Below are 15,038 nucleotides of genomic sequence, written 5' to 3'. Positions count from 1 at the left end.
TTTCCTTCGTTTCTGGGGATTCGTTGGCGGCAGCCTGCAGCCTGGCCAGAGGCCCCTCGCTGGGCCGGCGCTCTCATGCTGGGTCCCGGTGCCCCCGCCTCTGGCCCTGGCCTGCGTTCCCCTCCGGGGAGCCACTCACGGTGTCACCCTTCGGCCTGGCGTGGGCGCCCTCTGAGGACCTAGAGAGCTCACGCTGTGGGGACCTCAGAGGTGACCCGGGCCGACCCTCCCCGGGGTCACGCCTGGGAGGCAGGTGCGTGGCTCCTTAGCAAGCGTCCTCGGGGCCGACCGGCCATGACCCCTCTGAACTGACCTGTGTGTGCTCAGTGGGCATTCCCCCTCTGGTCCCCCTCGGGCCACTGTGTGAGCAGCACAGCCGGCCTCGTGTGGTGGGGCTGGGAGTCTGCGCACCACATGCACACGTACACACACACGTGCATACTCCATGGCAGCCGTGTGCCTGGGCGAGGCACCTCAGGCAGCGGGGACATCGCCGCCCGTGGCCCGCACCGCACCTCTGACCCCGAAGCAGCCCTGCACCACGTCTTCCCGGGGGGGGGGGGGCCGGCTGCGGTGCGTCCAGGTGCCCCGAGAGCCGAGCCCCTCGGTGCGTCCAGACCGTGGGCCGCGCCCCCCCTTGCCCCCCGACTCCTCGGGCTCCCTCCGGCTTGCAGTTCTGAGGGGTGCCCTCGAGGCTTTCCCAGGCAGCCATCGCCCTGTGTCTGTCGGCCCTCGGGACGGCCCCGTTCACCGCCCTCCCACCCTGGACGCACGGCGGCTCCCTTTGCAGCAGCCCCCCCCCCCCCCGCCCCCCGAATTCTGAGCGACTCAGCCCCTTCCACTGCTTCTCTGCGTGGGTGCAGAGGACTCCGCTGCCTTTGTGTTCTCGGGTCATCTGTTACCCACTTGCAGGCGAGGCAAGGCATGGCCTCAGATCGCCTCCTTGAACTCCCTGTCCCCCTGGCCCCGTTCCACCCGCCAGGCGGCCTCGGAGGAGGAGGAGGAGGAGGAGGAGGAGGAGGAGGAGGGCGGCTCTTCGGTTCCCACTGGGACGCGCGCCCTCCCGCCGGCATTGCTGGCATTCTTGCAGCGTGATGCCCCGGGAGGAATGTGTTTCTGTAAGCCACACTCCAGCCCGTTCTAAACAGGACGGAGAGTTTGTACTTGTGCCTGCAGATGAAACAGCACCAGGGGTGCCGGCCGCGGGGGTGGGGGGGGCTGTGGGGGTGACGACTCTTTAACGAAGAGCAGAGCCGCGGGCCCGGCACACGGCGCCCGGGCCACGCTTGGAATGCGAGTGCTGCAGGAGGTCTCGGGGAGCCTGGGGCCTGGCCGCCTGGGAGCCTGGGGCGGGGGGGGGGGGGACGGTGTGACCCGTCACCTAGGTCCTCGGCTCCTCTGCAGGGGTCCCAGCCTCGGCCTGGACACTGGTCACTGGAGGTGGTTGTCTCTGTCGCCCCGGGCAGCGTGGGGCCGCCCCCTCCTTCCTGGTCAGCTCCTCCCTCGCACCCTCCCCGATGGCGGGGAGGGAGACACAGGGTCCACGGGGGACCCAGACCGCTCGGTGGGAAGGCTCCTGCTGGGTGTCTGCCCAGTGCCCCCGGCCAGCCGCCTTGGGGGCCCCGGGGCCTCTGGTTTATTCCGTGAATCCTGGGCCATCAGACCAAGCCCCGACCCAGACCCCCGCTGCCACCTCCATCGGTCAGGGGAACTTCCCTGTGTGGGAGCGGGGCAGTCCCCTCAGGCCCGCCCCTGACCCCCGAGGGCAGTGCAGCCAGGAGCCCCGCTCACTCCGTGGTGGTCCTTTCTCCCCAACACGCGTTTTTCGGTGGCAGACCGGCACCGCCCGCCGCCAGGGTCCCTCCCCATCCCGGGGCTTGCTCTCTCTCTCTCTCTCTGTCTCTCTCTCTGCTGGGGGCCTGGTCAGCACGTCATCCAGACGCCTCCTCCAGCCTCATTCGGTGGGTCGGACGGTTGGCGGGGGGCAGTGTCCAGGCTCTCCCTGCGACTGTGAGCCTGCTGTCCACACTGGACATTTCTGTCGGACGGAGGCGACAGGTTCTCGCTCCCCTACCTACAGCCGCCAGGTGTGTGGGGGCCTCCACGCACCCTTCTTCTGACAGCACCCTCTTGAAAAGAGGAAAAAAAAATCCTGTTGCTCCGTGGGGCTTAGCCTCGCCCCAGGGCGGCTGGGCTGCCTCTGGGGTCCTCGCTGTCCGAGGCCACCAGGCGCCCACCAGCCCTCCCAGCTGGGGGGTGGGGCGTCGCAGGAGAGATGGGAGACCCCGACCCGCCTGTGGCCTGGGCGGGGGCTTTGGACAGCTCCTCAGCTGCTGCCGCCAAATCCTGTGTCCCCTCCACAGAGCCCCTGCCAGACCCCAGGGCCAGTGTCCCTGGTGCGTAAACGGGACACTCGGAGCCTGTGGTGCTCCGACGGCACTAGGCCGGACAGCCGTGCAGAACCGGGAGACACGTGTTTGTCGATCGGGCCCAGGTCCCCAGTGCAGGGCCCGTGTGCCGCCTCTGCCAGGTCGTTGGGAAGGTGCCGGGAGGTCGGCTTCTGGGAGCTGCTCCGGGTCCCTGCCGCCCACGGAAGACGCCCTGCTCCCTGGAGGTGGTGGGGGTGCTCGTGGAGAGGAGCCGGAAACCGTTAGGGACCCTGTAGGAAGTGGGGGAAGAGACTCCCATGGGAGCCCATGAGGGTTCCAGTTCGGCCCTAAGCCGTCGTGGCCGCGGACCCTGCACGACAGGGGCTGTGACCCCGGGCAGAGAGACCCGTTGGGCACCCGCTCTGTGGGGGGCGCTCTGGCCTGGGGGACACGGAGAAGGTCAGGCCGGGGCCGGCTGTGCCCACGCGGTTCCCGGTCTTGGAAGCCGGGCAGCCGTCCGCGCAAGCGGCAGTGATGCCGGCGACCCTGGGGTCCCTGCGCTGCCAGGCCCCCCGCAGGTCCCGCCCCCTGGGTATTCCATCAAACACAGACCCGGGCTCTGCAGGGAAGCGGTTTCGTTGATGTGATTCAAGCCCCAAGTCCGTTGATCTTTAAAAAATGGGATTACTCACGTAGGTCCAACCCAATCAGATAAGCCATGTGAAGGAAAGAATTTCATCCGGACACCCAGGGGAAAGGCAGAGAGGTTCCGGGCACAAACACAGTGAAATCTCCTCTAAATTTAGTTCTCCCCGTCCCTCCTCCGAGGTCAAGGGCCAGAGAGTGTTGCCTTAGTGGGGGCTGCGCGGTGGCAAGGCCCGGGGGCTGACGGTGAGCTGGTTCAGGCGTCAGAAGGGGGTTCATCGGCGCGGGTGGTCTCCGCACTGTGAGGGGCCCTTTCGCCCGCTTGTTGTCCCTGTTTTCTCCGAGTCGGTGTCACTGTCCTAGACCCACTTCTCCGGGAGGCGGGGGTCCCTGCTGCTGGGAGAGCCACCCGCAGGCTCCTAAAGGAAGGAGAGGGGTGCGTGGGATCACCACTTTTTTTTTTTTTGCCTGTGGAGGGTTCTGATTGGCCTGCCTGGATCACACCCTAATCTTGGGACCAATCACTGTGAACAGAGGAAGAATGAAGCACTGTGATTGGCCCAGCTGGTGTCCGGTGCCCCCAGCCCTCAACCAGTCACCAGGGCCTGGGAGGTGGGGTCTTGTAAGGCAGGTGGCAGCCCGTGTCTGAGCGTCCTGGCGGGCAGGTCCTGGGAGGACGGAGTGACGGACGTCCCTGTCGAATGCCGCCGCCCATCCAGAGCCCCGTCTCCTGCCGGAGGAAACAGCAGTGGTCAGGCTACACCCTGAGTGCCTGTGTCCCCAAGTCCCTGCCCGAGGTCAGGGAACGTGAAGACCTCGCTGCCGCCCCAGCAGCCCAAGCCGGCTCTCCCCCAGGCTCCGTGGGTGCTGTGGCTCCTGCCCCGGACCCCCTGCGGTGGGGGGTGCGAGCCTGTGCCGGGGTGGGGGGGAGGGGTGCTGTCCCGGGGGCGCAGCTGCCCCGGTGGCGGGGGTCGGCCTGTCAGGAGCGAGAGCAGAGCTGCTTCCCGCCTCGGGGCCCGTGTTTTGGGGGCCTCACGTTTCTGGAAGAACCTCGGACGTTGTCCATCCTGGGGGCCATCGAGTTGCTTCTGTCGCTAATCATTTTCCCTCATTTCCCTCCCCCGCTATCTTGGTTTTCCTCCTTTTTAATTGAAGGTAAAATGTTTCCTGTGTCCCTTAAGGATTCCTTTCCTGGGACAACTCTGGTTTCTGTCTGTGCTTCTGCGGCAGCCTGGGGCTCTGTTCCGAGAGCCGGGACACGGCCTCCTCCCGTGATCGTCTCCCAGACAAACTCCTGATTCTTCTTTTTGAGAAAAAGTCACTGCCGATCAAAAGAACACCTAAAAACCAGCTTCCTGAGGATGGTCACGGGGTGGGGGGGGGACCCTCTGCGTCAGGGAAGGTGCTCTGTCCCCACTGGAGTCCCTGCCGTCATTCGCCCCAAGCAGCAGTCGGCAAAGGCTTCCTGCAGAGGGCCGGAGAGGAGACGTTTCTGGCTCTGGGTGGGGGTGGGGGTGGGGTGGGGTGGGGAGGGGTTGCACCGTCCCTCCCACGCTGACGACGAGGCCGAGCCACTGCTGCACGAGGGAGCCGCAGACAGGGACCCAGGGAGCGGCCTGAGCTGCGCCCGGACGAGGGCGTCGAGAACGGGCAGAGAGCGGCAGGCTGGGGAGGGCCGCCCGTGTCTGCCAGCTCCTGTCGTGTTTCATGCCCTTCGACCGTCGCGGACGGAGAGAGCGGGGTTCGCACCCCTGAGCCATGCGGTGACTCGGTCTGGGTCACGGCTCGGAGACACTGGGTGCTGGGGGGTCGTGCTGGGAGCGGGCTCCCCGGGGGCTTTGGAGGGGGCCCCGGCGCCTGGGATGTGGGAGAAGGGGTGTCCTCCCAGCGGTGCGTTAACTCAGGGGGCACGGGGTGGGGGTGGGGGGCCACTGAGGGGTCCGGCAAGGCCGCCAGATGAGCCGGAGGGGACACCTGTTTGGACTGAGTGGCGAGGATGCTGTCGGGGGCGGGGAGGAGGCCCAGTTGGAGGGACGGGGTGGGGGGCGGCCGCCCCGGGAAGGAAACGGACCCTTGGCACTGAGTGGGTCTCGGTGCCCGAGCGTCTCCTGCCAGACGGAGAACGTGGGGGCTCCACGGGGCAGACCACGTGCGTGGCCCTCCTCACCCTCCTCTGCGGGGCGTCTGCAGAGGGCGCCCCCTGCACCCCCACCCCTCCCCCCTGCGCCCCCACCCCTCCCCCTGCACCCGCACCCCTCCCCCTGCACCCCCATCCCCTGCCCCCTGCACCCGCACCCCTCCCCTGCCCCCTGCACCCACACCCCTCCCCTGCACCCCCATCCCCTGCCCCCTGCACCCGCACCCCCATCCCCTCCCCCTGCACCCGCACCCCCTCCCCCTGCACCCACACCCCTCCCCCCTGCACCCGTACCCCAGGCGGAGGCCGAGGCCGAGGCTGATGCACGCATCCCGCTCTCTCCGCAGGCCGCATCCTGGACCTGAAGACGGGGACGGTCAAGAAGGAGGGGCAGCAGTCGTCCATGCGGATGTGCATGGGCTCGCGGAGGTCCTTCATCTGCAGGATGAGGTGCGTCCGTCCACCCGGGGGGCGGGGGGGCTCGCCCCCCCAGGGTCCCTCGTCGTCCCGACCACAGTGCGTGGGCCCGCAGACGCCTGGTCCATCTCGGAAGGGCGGCCCCCCACTCTCTCCCGCCCCCAGCTGTCTCACTCCCCACGCTGCTGGCCTGGCCGCCTGTGTCCGCGGCATCTCTACTGCTGGCTGGGCCTTCCCGGCCCTCCCAGCCCCGGCCTCCCCGGGCTCTGTTTCTCGATGTGTTTTGTGGGACACCCACCGGCTTCACACATGCTCTGGTGCTTTCTCGGGCCAACTCGCACTTCTTACGTCCGCCCTTAATTCGGTTAATGTTGCTGGTCGGTGTTCTGACTGTGAACACCGTGGCTCCATGAGTGAGTTAGAGTTTCCTTGAGGGTCAGGGTCTTGATTTCCGCCTCTCTGAGCACCCCCTGCCACCGTGAAATTGCGAAGAGCGTTCTGCACGAGCCTGGCTGTGATGCACGGCCGGGGAAGAGCCGCAGCAGAGACTGATTTCTGGAGCCACTGGGGGGCGGGGGGGTCGCTCTGACCCCGAGGAGGGAGGGGCTGGGCTCTGGAGCCCTCGAATCCAGACCAGACGCCCAGGCACCTTCGACCCTGTGGCCTTGGGGGCGGTCGGGGGGGTGAAGGCAGGAGGTGCAGGGCGGGGTCGGCTCCCCCGGTGCCTGCAGTTCCTGAGACGGTGGTGGAGGCGGTACCTCTTGTGTGTTAACACACTCATTCAGTCGTTCCGCGAGTGTGCGGGGAGGGTCCGGGGAGGGTCCGTCTGGCCAGGCGCCCCTCAAGGTGCTGGGGTTCCGCACGGAGTCTGTAGGGCACAGAGAGCTCCTGGCCTCGGAGGCGCACGGTGGACACAGTGCCAGGCACACGCGTGGAGGGTCACCGGCGGCTGCACGCCGCGGAGGAGAAGAAAGCCAGTGGTAACAGCCGGCAGGAAGGGGCAGGGCTGTTAGCGTGCAGCCTGGCCCTCCGACCGGCCCCTGGGCGCTGGGAGCCAGGAGGGGATCCGAGCCGGCGCCTGTCCGGGCTGAGCACCGGGGAGACATGGGTGGACGCCTCCCCCCTCAGCCGCCCGCCTCAGGGCCGCTGGGGCGACAGAAGACACGGCCGTGCCCCTCGGACATGGGGTTGGGTCTGCACCGGCCACCTGCCCTCTGCTCGGCTGACCGGGGCGAGCCGGGCAGCGGGGTCCTCAGTGTCCCCTGGGGACTCTGTCCAGCTGGGCAGGGCCCGCCCTCGGTGCCGCGGTCGGTGGGTGCCCACCGTCTCGCCGTTCAGCCAGGGGCCGGCCGTGCGGGGTCTTCGCTGCGCGGTCTCCATGGTTTGCTCGTGGAGGAACGTCCCCTGGAGGCGGCCGGCCCAGCATTTCCGCGAGCGAAGCCGTCATCCCTGCCCTCCAGCCACCTCCAGGCGGCCCCTCCCTGCCCCGGGTGCTCTTCCCGGGGCCTGGCCCACCGCACCCGGGTCCACTGGTGAAGCCAGCGGCCCTCCCGTGTGCTGAGAGCATGGCCGCCGTCCCTGCAACCACAGCAGCGTGGCGGCGTCCTGGGCCGCAGGGCATGGGTGGCCGGAGGGCAGAGTGGGTCATGGGTGGCCCTGCTGGGACTGGGAAAAGCACGCTGGGGCTGGCTGCTGTCCCGGGTCTCGGGGTGTGATTGACTCGCATCTTTGCTGCGTTGACCATTGAGACCCCCAGGGTCCCACTGGTCACCTAGCTGGGAGGTGGGAAGGCCCGTAACACGGGGGCACACCAGGCAGGGTCACTGAGCGGGGAGGCAGACAGGGCCCTGCCAGAGCGGGAGGGGACGCCCCCCCCCCCCCCCCCCCCCGTCCCCTGTCCCCGCTGCGACAGCAGGCCGGCGGCTGTCTGGGGTTGCCCCCGGTGCCGGGACATGGCAGGCAGGCGAGCGTCTTCAGCCGGGGACTGGACTGGAGCCTGAGAGGAGGCTCCTGCTGGCCATCCACTGGCAGCATCTGTCCAGCGTGGACGTGTCTGCTCGGGCCCGAAGGGACAAGGTTGCTGTCCTCAGCCTTTCCCGTGTCCCGGAAGCCGCCCGCTTACACCGAGGTGGTCAGGGCACCAAGCCTGGTCAGGACCCTGTAGAGTCCTTCCGGGGTCCCAGCATCCGGGCTGGGCCCCAGGGCCGGTGCGGCAAGCCCGGCACACCGGGTCCCACTCTCCCCACCCGCAGTGACCGTCCGGGGTCTGAGACGTGCGAGCCTGTTCCCACCCGTGGGAAGGGAGTGGGCGTCAGGGCGCCCAGGGGCGGGTGGGCGGGGGACAGGCCCCGCCCCCTGTCTGCAAACCCGAGCTGCATAAACCACACTCACTCACCTGACCAATCCGTCCGCCCGCAGGTGCGGGAACGCGCCGCTGGACCACCTCCCTCTCAGCAGGATAACCACCATGAGGAAGCGGTTCAGGTTGGTGGGCTTCCGGGCGCGCGTGTGGGGCTCTGCCAGCAGGCAGGCAGCCAAGTGCCCCGGGCAGGCTGGGTGCTGAGGGGGCCGGGGGACCCAGGCACCGGGCGTCTGGGGCTCAGATGAGGACGGGGGTGGGGCAGGGCTTTCAGACCCCGTGGAAGGAGGGGGAGCGGCGGGAGGCAGAGGGTCACGGTTCAAATTCACCAGGCGCACAAGGGACCCCCGAGGCTCAGACGGGGAAGGGGCCCCGGGGTCCTGGCCTTGCCCCTGGGCCCGGCAGCCACCTCACAGACGCTCCTCCCGCAGGAACGGCCTTGGGCCGGTGAAGGAAGGGGAAGCCCAGTACGCCGTGGTCCACTGCACCGGCTACATCAAGGCCTGGCCCCCCGCAGGTAAGCGGAGGCCGCGTGCGTCCCGCAGCAGCGCCCGGTGACGTCTGAGTGACGACTGAAGTGACCGCGGTGTCCGAGTCGGTAGAGGAATGCTCCTCAGAGCCCCCCAAGGCGCCCCTCACACCCGTGAGAGGCAGTGAGAGGGGTGGGTGGGTGGGGGTGAGGGTGGGGGCACCCTGCGCCCTCCCGGACGGCTGGTGGGGACATAGAATGCTGCAGCAGCTTTGGGGAACCGTCCGGGTTACGCGGGATGCTCAGGGCAGAGCTGCCCTGCGGCTGCCCCAGCAGCTCCACCCTAGGACACTCGGGAGGCAGCCGGGAAGACCGGGCCCCAGAGCGGTGTGCGTGAGGGTATGTGCGAGGGTGTGTGAGGGAGCCTCACTCCCATTGGCCCAGCGGGGGAGCCAGAAGGGAAGGACGGGCTGAGACCGCCCCGGGGGACTGTGTTTCCTCCCGAGGCGACGAGAACGCTGTGAAGTCGGGTCGTGGTGGCCGTGGCACAGCCAGGAGCCACGGAGTCGCACGCGTTAAGATGGCAGACGTGTGCGAGTCCCGTCTCCGCAAATCCCTTGAACGAGAGTCCGTGTCCGTCGCGTGTGGCCGCTGCGTGGCCCGGAAGTCAGTCCTCCCGCCCGCCGCCGCCTCCCTGGACCGGCCCCGTCATCTGCCTGCGGGGTCCCTCAGCGGTCCTCCCCGGTTCCTCCCGCTGCGCGTTCTCGCTTCCTTCTGGAATTCTTCCCGCCCCCGCCGCTCCGTCACGCTACCCGGCTGCGTTCCCCGCCTCCCGCGTGGGAGGTCACGCAGGGATCACACTGCCTCCCCCGTCTGCTGCTTCAGAACCCGCGCCCCGTCTGAGCCGGACTCAGAGGCTCGCCCGTCCCTTCCGGCTGCCCTCGTTCCCACCCTCGAGCGCCGCGGGCGTCTCCGTGGAAGTCAGACAGACGGGCAGCAGGGCTTCCGCGCAGGCGGCTCTGGCAGCTCGGCCGGGAGTGGCTGCCCTTGACGTTCGCTGTCCACAGACACACAGACACCAGTCCGACCTACTGGTGTGCAGAGGCCTGTTTTTAATTTATATATTTTTATTCATATGTGTTTTTTCTTAATTGTATTTATTTATTTTCAGAGAGAGGGGAAGGGAAGGAGAAAGAAGGAAAGGAAGGTCAGTGTGTGGTTGCCTCTCTCACGCCCCCTACTGGGGACCTGGTCTACAACCCAGGCGTGTGCCCTGACTGGGAATCGAACCAGCGACCCTTTGGTTTGCAGGCTGGTGCTCCATCCACTGAGCCACGCCAGCCCGGACCGTATATATATGTTTTTCTCTGCTCACACCAGAACCCACGCAGCTGTCGCAGGTGCTGCTTGCCCGACGGCCCCAGCTGGACCGCAGCACAGGGACTCGCAGGGCAGTGGGCCTCGCAGTGTTCGGGGTCCGGACCTCAGCTTCCGGGACTCAGGGAGCCTGGGGGAGCTCTCAGGGGCTGCCGTGTGGCTGGACACACAGCGGAGGTGCCCTGGGAGTCCCTCGTCTCTGACAGGGACGCTCGCGCCCACCGTCAGGGGGCCCGTGAGGTCCTCGAGCACATGAGGACCTGAGGACCCGGACTGGCACCGGGAGGTAGTTTGGCGAGCGGCGAACAGGAGCCGGGGACGTGGGCAGCATGTGGTCGCCCAGCCCAGTGGTGGTCCGTTCCCGAGCAGACGCGGCGGGCTGACGTGACGGGGGTGGGGCTCCTGGGGGGGCCCCGGGAGTAGGCCAGTCCTCCTGTCCCCAGCATGTGTGGGCGTGGGGGTCACCAGCACTCCCACAGGGGGCTGCCGGGGGGTGTGAGGCCATCAGCACTGGGGACTCAGGGGAGGGTCCCTGCCTGCCTCAGGTCTGAGGCGGCCTGTGACCTTGCAGGATCGGCACTGCCCCTTGGGGCCTTGTTACAAGTTGTGTGTCTCCTCTACGCCCCAGACAGCCCCTCCTCCCGTCTCTGGCCTCCCCACGGGGGCCCCAGGCCTCCCACAGCCCACAAGAAATGCCACGGTCCTCCTAAAACCCACTCCTTGCGTCCCGAGGGTGAGCCGGGGGGGGGGGGAAGAGGAGACCAGGCCCAAGGTGTGGGCAGGGGCAGCAGCCCGAGAGCCTGCTGAGCCAGCTCCGGGCACGCTTCCTTCCAGAAGCCCCTCAGAGCTCCCTGCCCCACATGTGGGGAGTGCAGGCCGAGGGGCCGCGGGGCCTGTGGTGCGTGGGACCCTCGGCGGCCGCCCTGGAAACTTGGCCACGTGGGAAACGGTGGAAGGAGCCGGCGTGTTTATGTTGGAGAGAGCAGGACATGATTTCTGTCTTTAACTATTTGAGGGGGTGTCACACGCGGGAGGAATCGGTCTTAGTGCCAGAGGCACGACTGGGACGGAACGGAGGAAGTGACCGCAAGGCAGATTCCACTCTGGGGAGAATGAGCAAAGCACATGAAAATGGCCTTAAAATATGTGCACACACACACATAAACACACATACTTCATATGTGAGACACGCTGAGCATTTGGCAGGAAACTCAGTCTCCACCATAACTGTGAACGATGCCGCCTCCTCGCAGCCACCAGCCAGCAAACAGCAGACAAAGCGGAACGCCAGCGTCGGGCAGGCTCGGGAACGTGGACCCGCCGAGTGCTGCTGGCGGGGGTGTGGGTCAGCATGAACCTCCCGTGAACCAGTTTGATTGTGTGTGTTCGGCGCTGCAAGGGGAGCGGCCCTGAACGTACAGGAACTCCACCTGTGGGAGTTCACTCTGAGGAACACTGAGGGTTTATTGAAGCTTCCGGGGCAGAGAGTTGGTTAAAAACGTCCCGGAACGCCTGTTTCCCAGGACACGGGGCACCGGTGGAGGGAGCGAGCATGTTCTTCGGAGCGAGCGAGCGCACTTTAGGAAGTCTCAGTAAGAGTTCGAAACAGTAGCGGGTTGTACAGCGGGGGCACGGCAGGCCGAATGCGCTTTAACATCTCCAGGTCGCAACATTGTACCACCGGATAGAACGCAAGTCGTCAAGTCGTCAAGTCGAAGTTACTTCGTGTAGCAGGTCACTGGTTGCTCTTTTTCTCGTCTGCCCCTGCATGTCCCGAAGGAAGGAAGTCTTCCGTGGCTTTAGTCATCGGAGACACTGACGTTTGCGTGAAACCATCTTCTCTAAAGAGCATTCCGGAGGGTCGGTTTGCACGGAAATCAGACGTCGTGTGTGCGTGGGGCGGGGCGGGGGGAGTGGTGTTTGTGTGTTTCTTGTTTTTATTTCGTTGTTGCGTTTCTGTAGAGGTCGAGGTGGTGGAAACAAGTCCGTACTTGAAAGAATGTCTTGCTAGAATTTCCGAAGCCATTAATAGCATCCACTTGCCCGGAACTCACTGAGGACGGGGGAGGCGGTCCTCAGGCCCCGGTGAGGGGGCTGGAGTGAGGTCACCGGCGCCGTCACCCCATCGGAAGGTCCTGGAATCGGAGCGTCGGGGCGGCACCCCCCTCCGAGCTTCCGTGACGGCTCATAAACGTCCGCGGGGAGGGCTGCTGCCCCTGCTTTCTCATGAGCTCAGGCTGCTGGCGCGCGCACCCTCGATGACTTGCCCGGCAAGCACGAAGTTTCCCAACCCCCGCGGCGGCTCAGAGCATCTGCAGGCGACCGCGGGCATCTCCGAGGGGGGCCCAGAAGAGGCGGACTCCGGGGGGCGGACCAGGGCCTCGCACAGGGAGGCCCCACCCACCCACCCGCCTCTGAGGACTGGGCGCTCAGGGCTCGCGCCCACCCTGCCGACTCCCCGTTGGGGCAGCACCCCACCCCGCCCCCGCGGGTCCCCTGATCTGTCCCAGAAGCCTGTCCCGTCCCACCCTGGCCTTCCCCATCGGTTTCCCTCTGAGCGTGTGCGGTGGGTGGGGGTGAGCGAAGGGGGGGCACAAAGACGGACCCCGCCCTTCTCTGATCCGCAGCGTGTTTTGTCTGAGGGAGCGAGTGCGCTCCGTCCCACACGCACAGGAGACACGATCACCCCGGGGGGCCATGCTCTCTCCCCGGCGAGGGGTGTTCGGTCGCCAGGAGGCTTTGGAGTTCCGCAGGCGTCTGTGGCCTCCGCCGAGGAGCTGTCACCCGGCACCTCGAGCAGTTCGCGGACGGATGCCGTTCTTGGGACCGGGGCCCCTTCTGCAGCGACCGTGGTCTGGCCTGGCCTGCGCGGCTCCTCCCCTGACAGCCGGCGGGCGTCTCCGGGTACCCCTCGGTGGGTCGGCGCGGGAGAGCCGGCGTCTGACCCCGGGGAGGGAGCGGAGCCGAGGCGTCGGCCCTCCCGCCAGGGCGCTCTGGGTCGTGGGCGCCCGGGAGCTTTCTCACGGGGAGGCGGGTGCTTCTGTCCCCTCTGCTGCCCCACCTGCAGGACGCCGTGGCCTCGGCGCGCCCTGTGGCGGGGTCTGGGCTGGGGTCCGTGGTGGCCCGGCCAGCGCGCCCCGTTCCCCGGACGGTGAGACCCTGCCGTGACCTCGTCCCGAGGGGCCCTGCTCTTCCCGGGGCCGTCAGACACGCTGCGTGTGTCTTCCCCTCACGCGGAAATCTCCAGAAGCCGCTTGTCCGTCCGGTGGCCGGAGCCCGGCTGTCTCTGACCCTGAGCCCGAGTCATGTGCCCGCGGCAGGCCTGGTGTCCTGCCCGGGGCCTCGCTGAGACGCCCGGTGACACACCAGAGCCGCAGCCTTCACTCTCGGAGTGGGCAGTGGTGGGTGGGCAGGGCCTTCTGGCCTCCTCGTCCTCAGGCCGGGCAAAGCCGTCCTGGCGTTTCCTGTGGCAGCCGCTTCTGGGCCCTGTTCGGGGGCGTCGCCGGGCCTCGGGGATCCTGCCTGGGGGGGGGCTCGGGGTGCACGGGGAGAGGCAGGCGGGTGTGCAGGTGGTGGCCCAGCCCTGGATTGTGGGGGGGGGGACAGCGGCACGCACTCACGGGGTGGGGGTGGGGGGTGAGTGGGAGCCGGCCCCCACGCTCCGGCCGGGCATCCTCGCTGTGTGCGTCTGGTTCTCTCCCCACGTGGCCCAGAGGTCGCCGGGGGTCGTCCCCCGCTGAGAGTCACGGGTGGTTCGGTCGTCGGTCCCATGGGCTCTCGTGAGACCTCTCAGGCTGCCTCACTGTCACCGAGCGCGGTGACACTCACCTGTCAGTGCTGGGGGCGGGGCAGGGCGGGGGCGGCTGGGGACGCAGGGAGCCAGGCAGGACGCACCCTCGCTCCGCCACAGACCCTGCTTGTGGGGTGGGAGATCGAGGGGGGCTCGCCCGTGACTTGCCCCCACTGGGCGCTGATCTCCAGCCACCGTCGCTCTGAAGTCGACGGTCGGGCCCCCTGGGGGCAGGGCCACCACTCCCCCTGCCCGGGGCCGTTTCCTTCAGACGGTGACCTGTGGGGACAGGCACCTCCCCAGGGGGTCTCTCCTGGCCCCTTTGAGCCAGAGCACCTTTGGGGGCTCCGCCGTCTGGGCTCCCCTGGATTCTCAGAGAACCCTGTCCCAAGTCGAAGGTTCAGCTCTCTGCAGAGGCCCACGGTGACGAAATCTCTCCATTCTTGTTTACAGTACGCTTCCCAAATGTGTTTGGCCAAAGAGGCCTTTTCTTTTTTTTCTTTCTTTCTTTTTCCTTACCCAGAACTGATTACGGTCCCTCAGGGAGGCCGTTGGGGAGGGCTCGCTGAGCCAGTGGCCTCAATTGCTCGCAGCGGAAAGCGGTGATTTTTTTCCCCCTCCGCCTGCGTTTGGCCGAGTGCAGGAAAAAATGTGTCTCCATCCCGCGTGAGGGTGCCTCCAAAGTGGGGGTGACCTAATGAAGGGCACAGCGGGCTGGCGGACCCCACCGGGGAGCTGTTGGAATCCGCTCACACGGCCGGAACGATCCTGTTCCTATTAAAAACCACTTTGCCGCACACCACGGCCCCTGCCAGGAAGCGTCCCCTCCCGGCCGGGTCCTCCGGACTCTGGCGCCCGGCCTGGCCCCACGCCCCTCCCGGCCCTAACGCTAACCATATGGCACCGCGATGGTCCTGCCCCCGCCAGCCGTGAACTCCCGCCAGGAGGAGCCGGCCTCCCGCTCGGCCGAGTCCCTGACCCGGAGCGGAAAGCCAGGCGCTGGGTAGACGCTCAGAAACTGTGTCACACGGGGCCGATCTCGTGGCTGAGGCCTGGCCTGGCCTTTGGACCCGCGGTGTCAGAGCCGAGGAGGGCGCTGGGCGCTGCTGCCGACCAGCCTGAAGACCCCCCTGCCCGCCCCCTGTGGCACCGCCTGTCGCTGACCCCGGCATGTCCCCCTGCCCTCGGTCGGCCCCTCCAGCGCCACGCTGCCCGAGCCCCACGCACCTGCCCATGCCGGAGGCCCAGTGTGCGCCGTCCCCCTCCGGCAGCGCAGTGGAGTGGGGCGGCGGCTCTCCCCGTGGCCCGGCCCGTGGCCGCTCCTCCTCAGCCGCCCGCAGCTCACACAGGCCGCAGGCTTTGCGGTCCGCCCACCGACGGCAGAGTCAGGTCTCCGGCCGGGGTCAGGGCCCCTCCGGTCCCCCCGGAGCCGGAGCCTCGCGCCGTCGCCCGGCCGCGCCGTCCCCGCAGACGCG

General features: G+C 67.7%; 1 protein-coding gene across 1 annotated transcript in view; it reads left to right on the top strand.

Moving 5' to 3' along the window:
* ARNT2 (aryl hydrocarbon receptor nuclear translocator 2) overlaps positions 1–15,038 on the top strand; it is a 65,804-nt gene that overhangs the window by 33,410 nt on the left and 17,356 nt on the right. The window contains exons 6-9 of the mRNA XM_036013557.1: positions 5,499–5,601; positions 7,987–8,052; positions 8,359–8,449; positions 11,605–11,609. Of these exons, the coding sequence (XP_035869450.1) occupies positions 5,499–5,601; positions 7,987–8,052; positions 8,359–8,449; positions 11,605–11,609 (265 nt within the window). The remainder of the gene's footprint in view (positions 1–5,498; positions 5,602–7,986; positions 8,053–8,358; positions 8,450–11,604; positions 11,610–15,038) is intronic.

Source organism: Phyllostomus discolor, chromosome 12 (genome assembly GCF_004126475.2).
Source record: "Phyllostomus discolor isolate MPI-MPIP mPhyDis1 chromosome 12, mPhyDis1.pri.v3, whole genome shotgun sequence".
Taxonomy (NCBI): domain Eukaryota; kingdom Metazoa; phylum Chordata; class Mammalia; order Chiroptera; family Phyllostomidae; genus Phyllostomus; species Phyllostomus discolor.
Note: the sequence above shows the minus strand (reverse complement) of the source record. Positions and strands in the feature narration are given on the sequence as shown.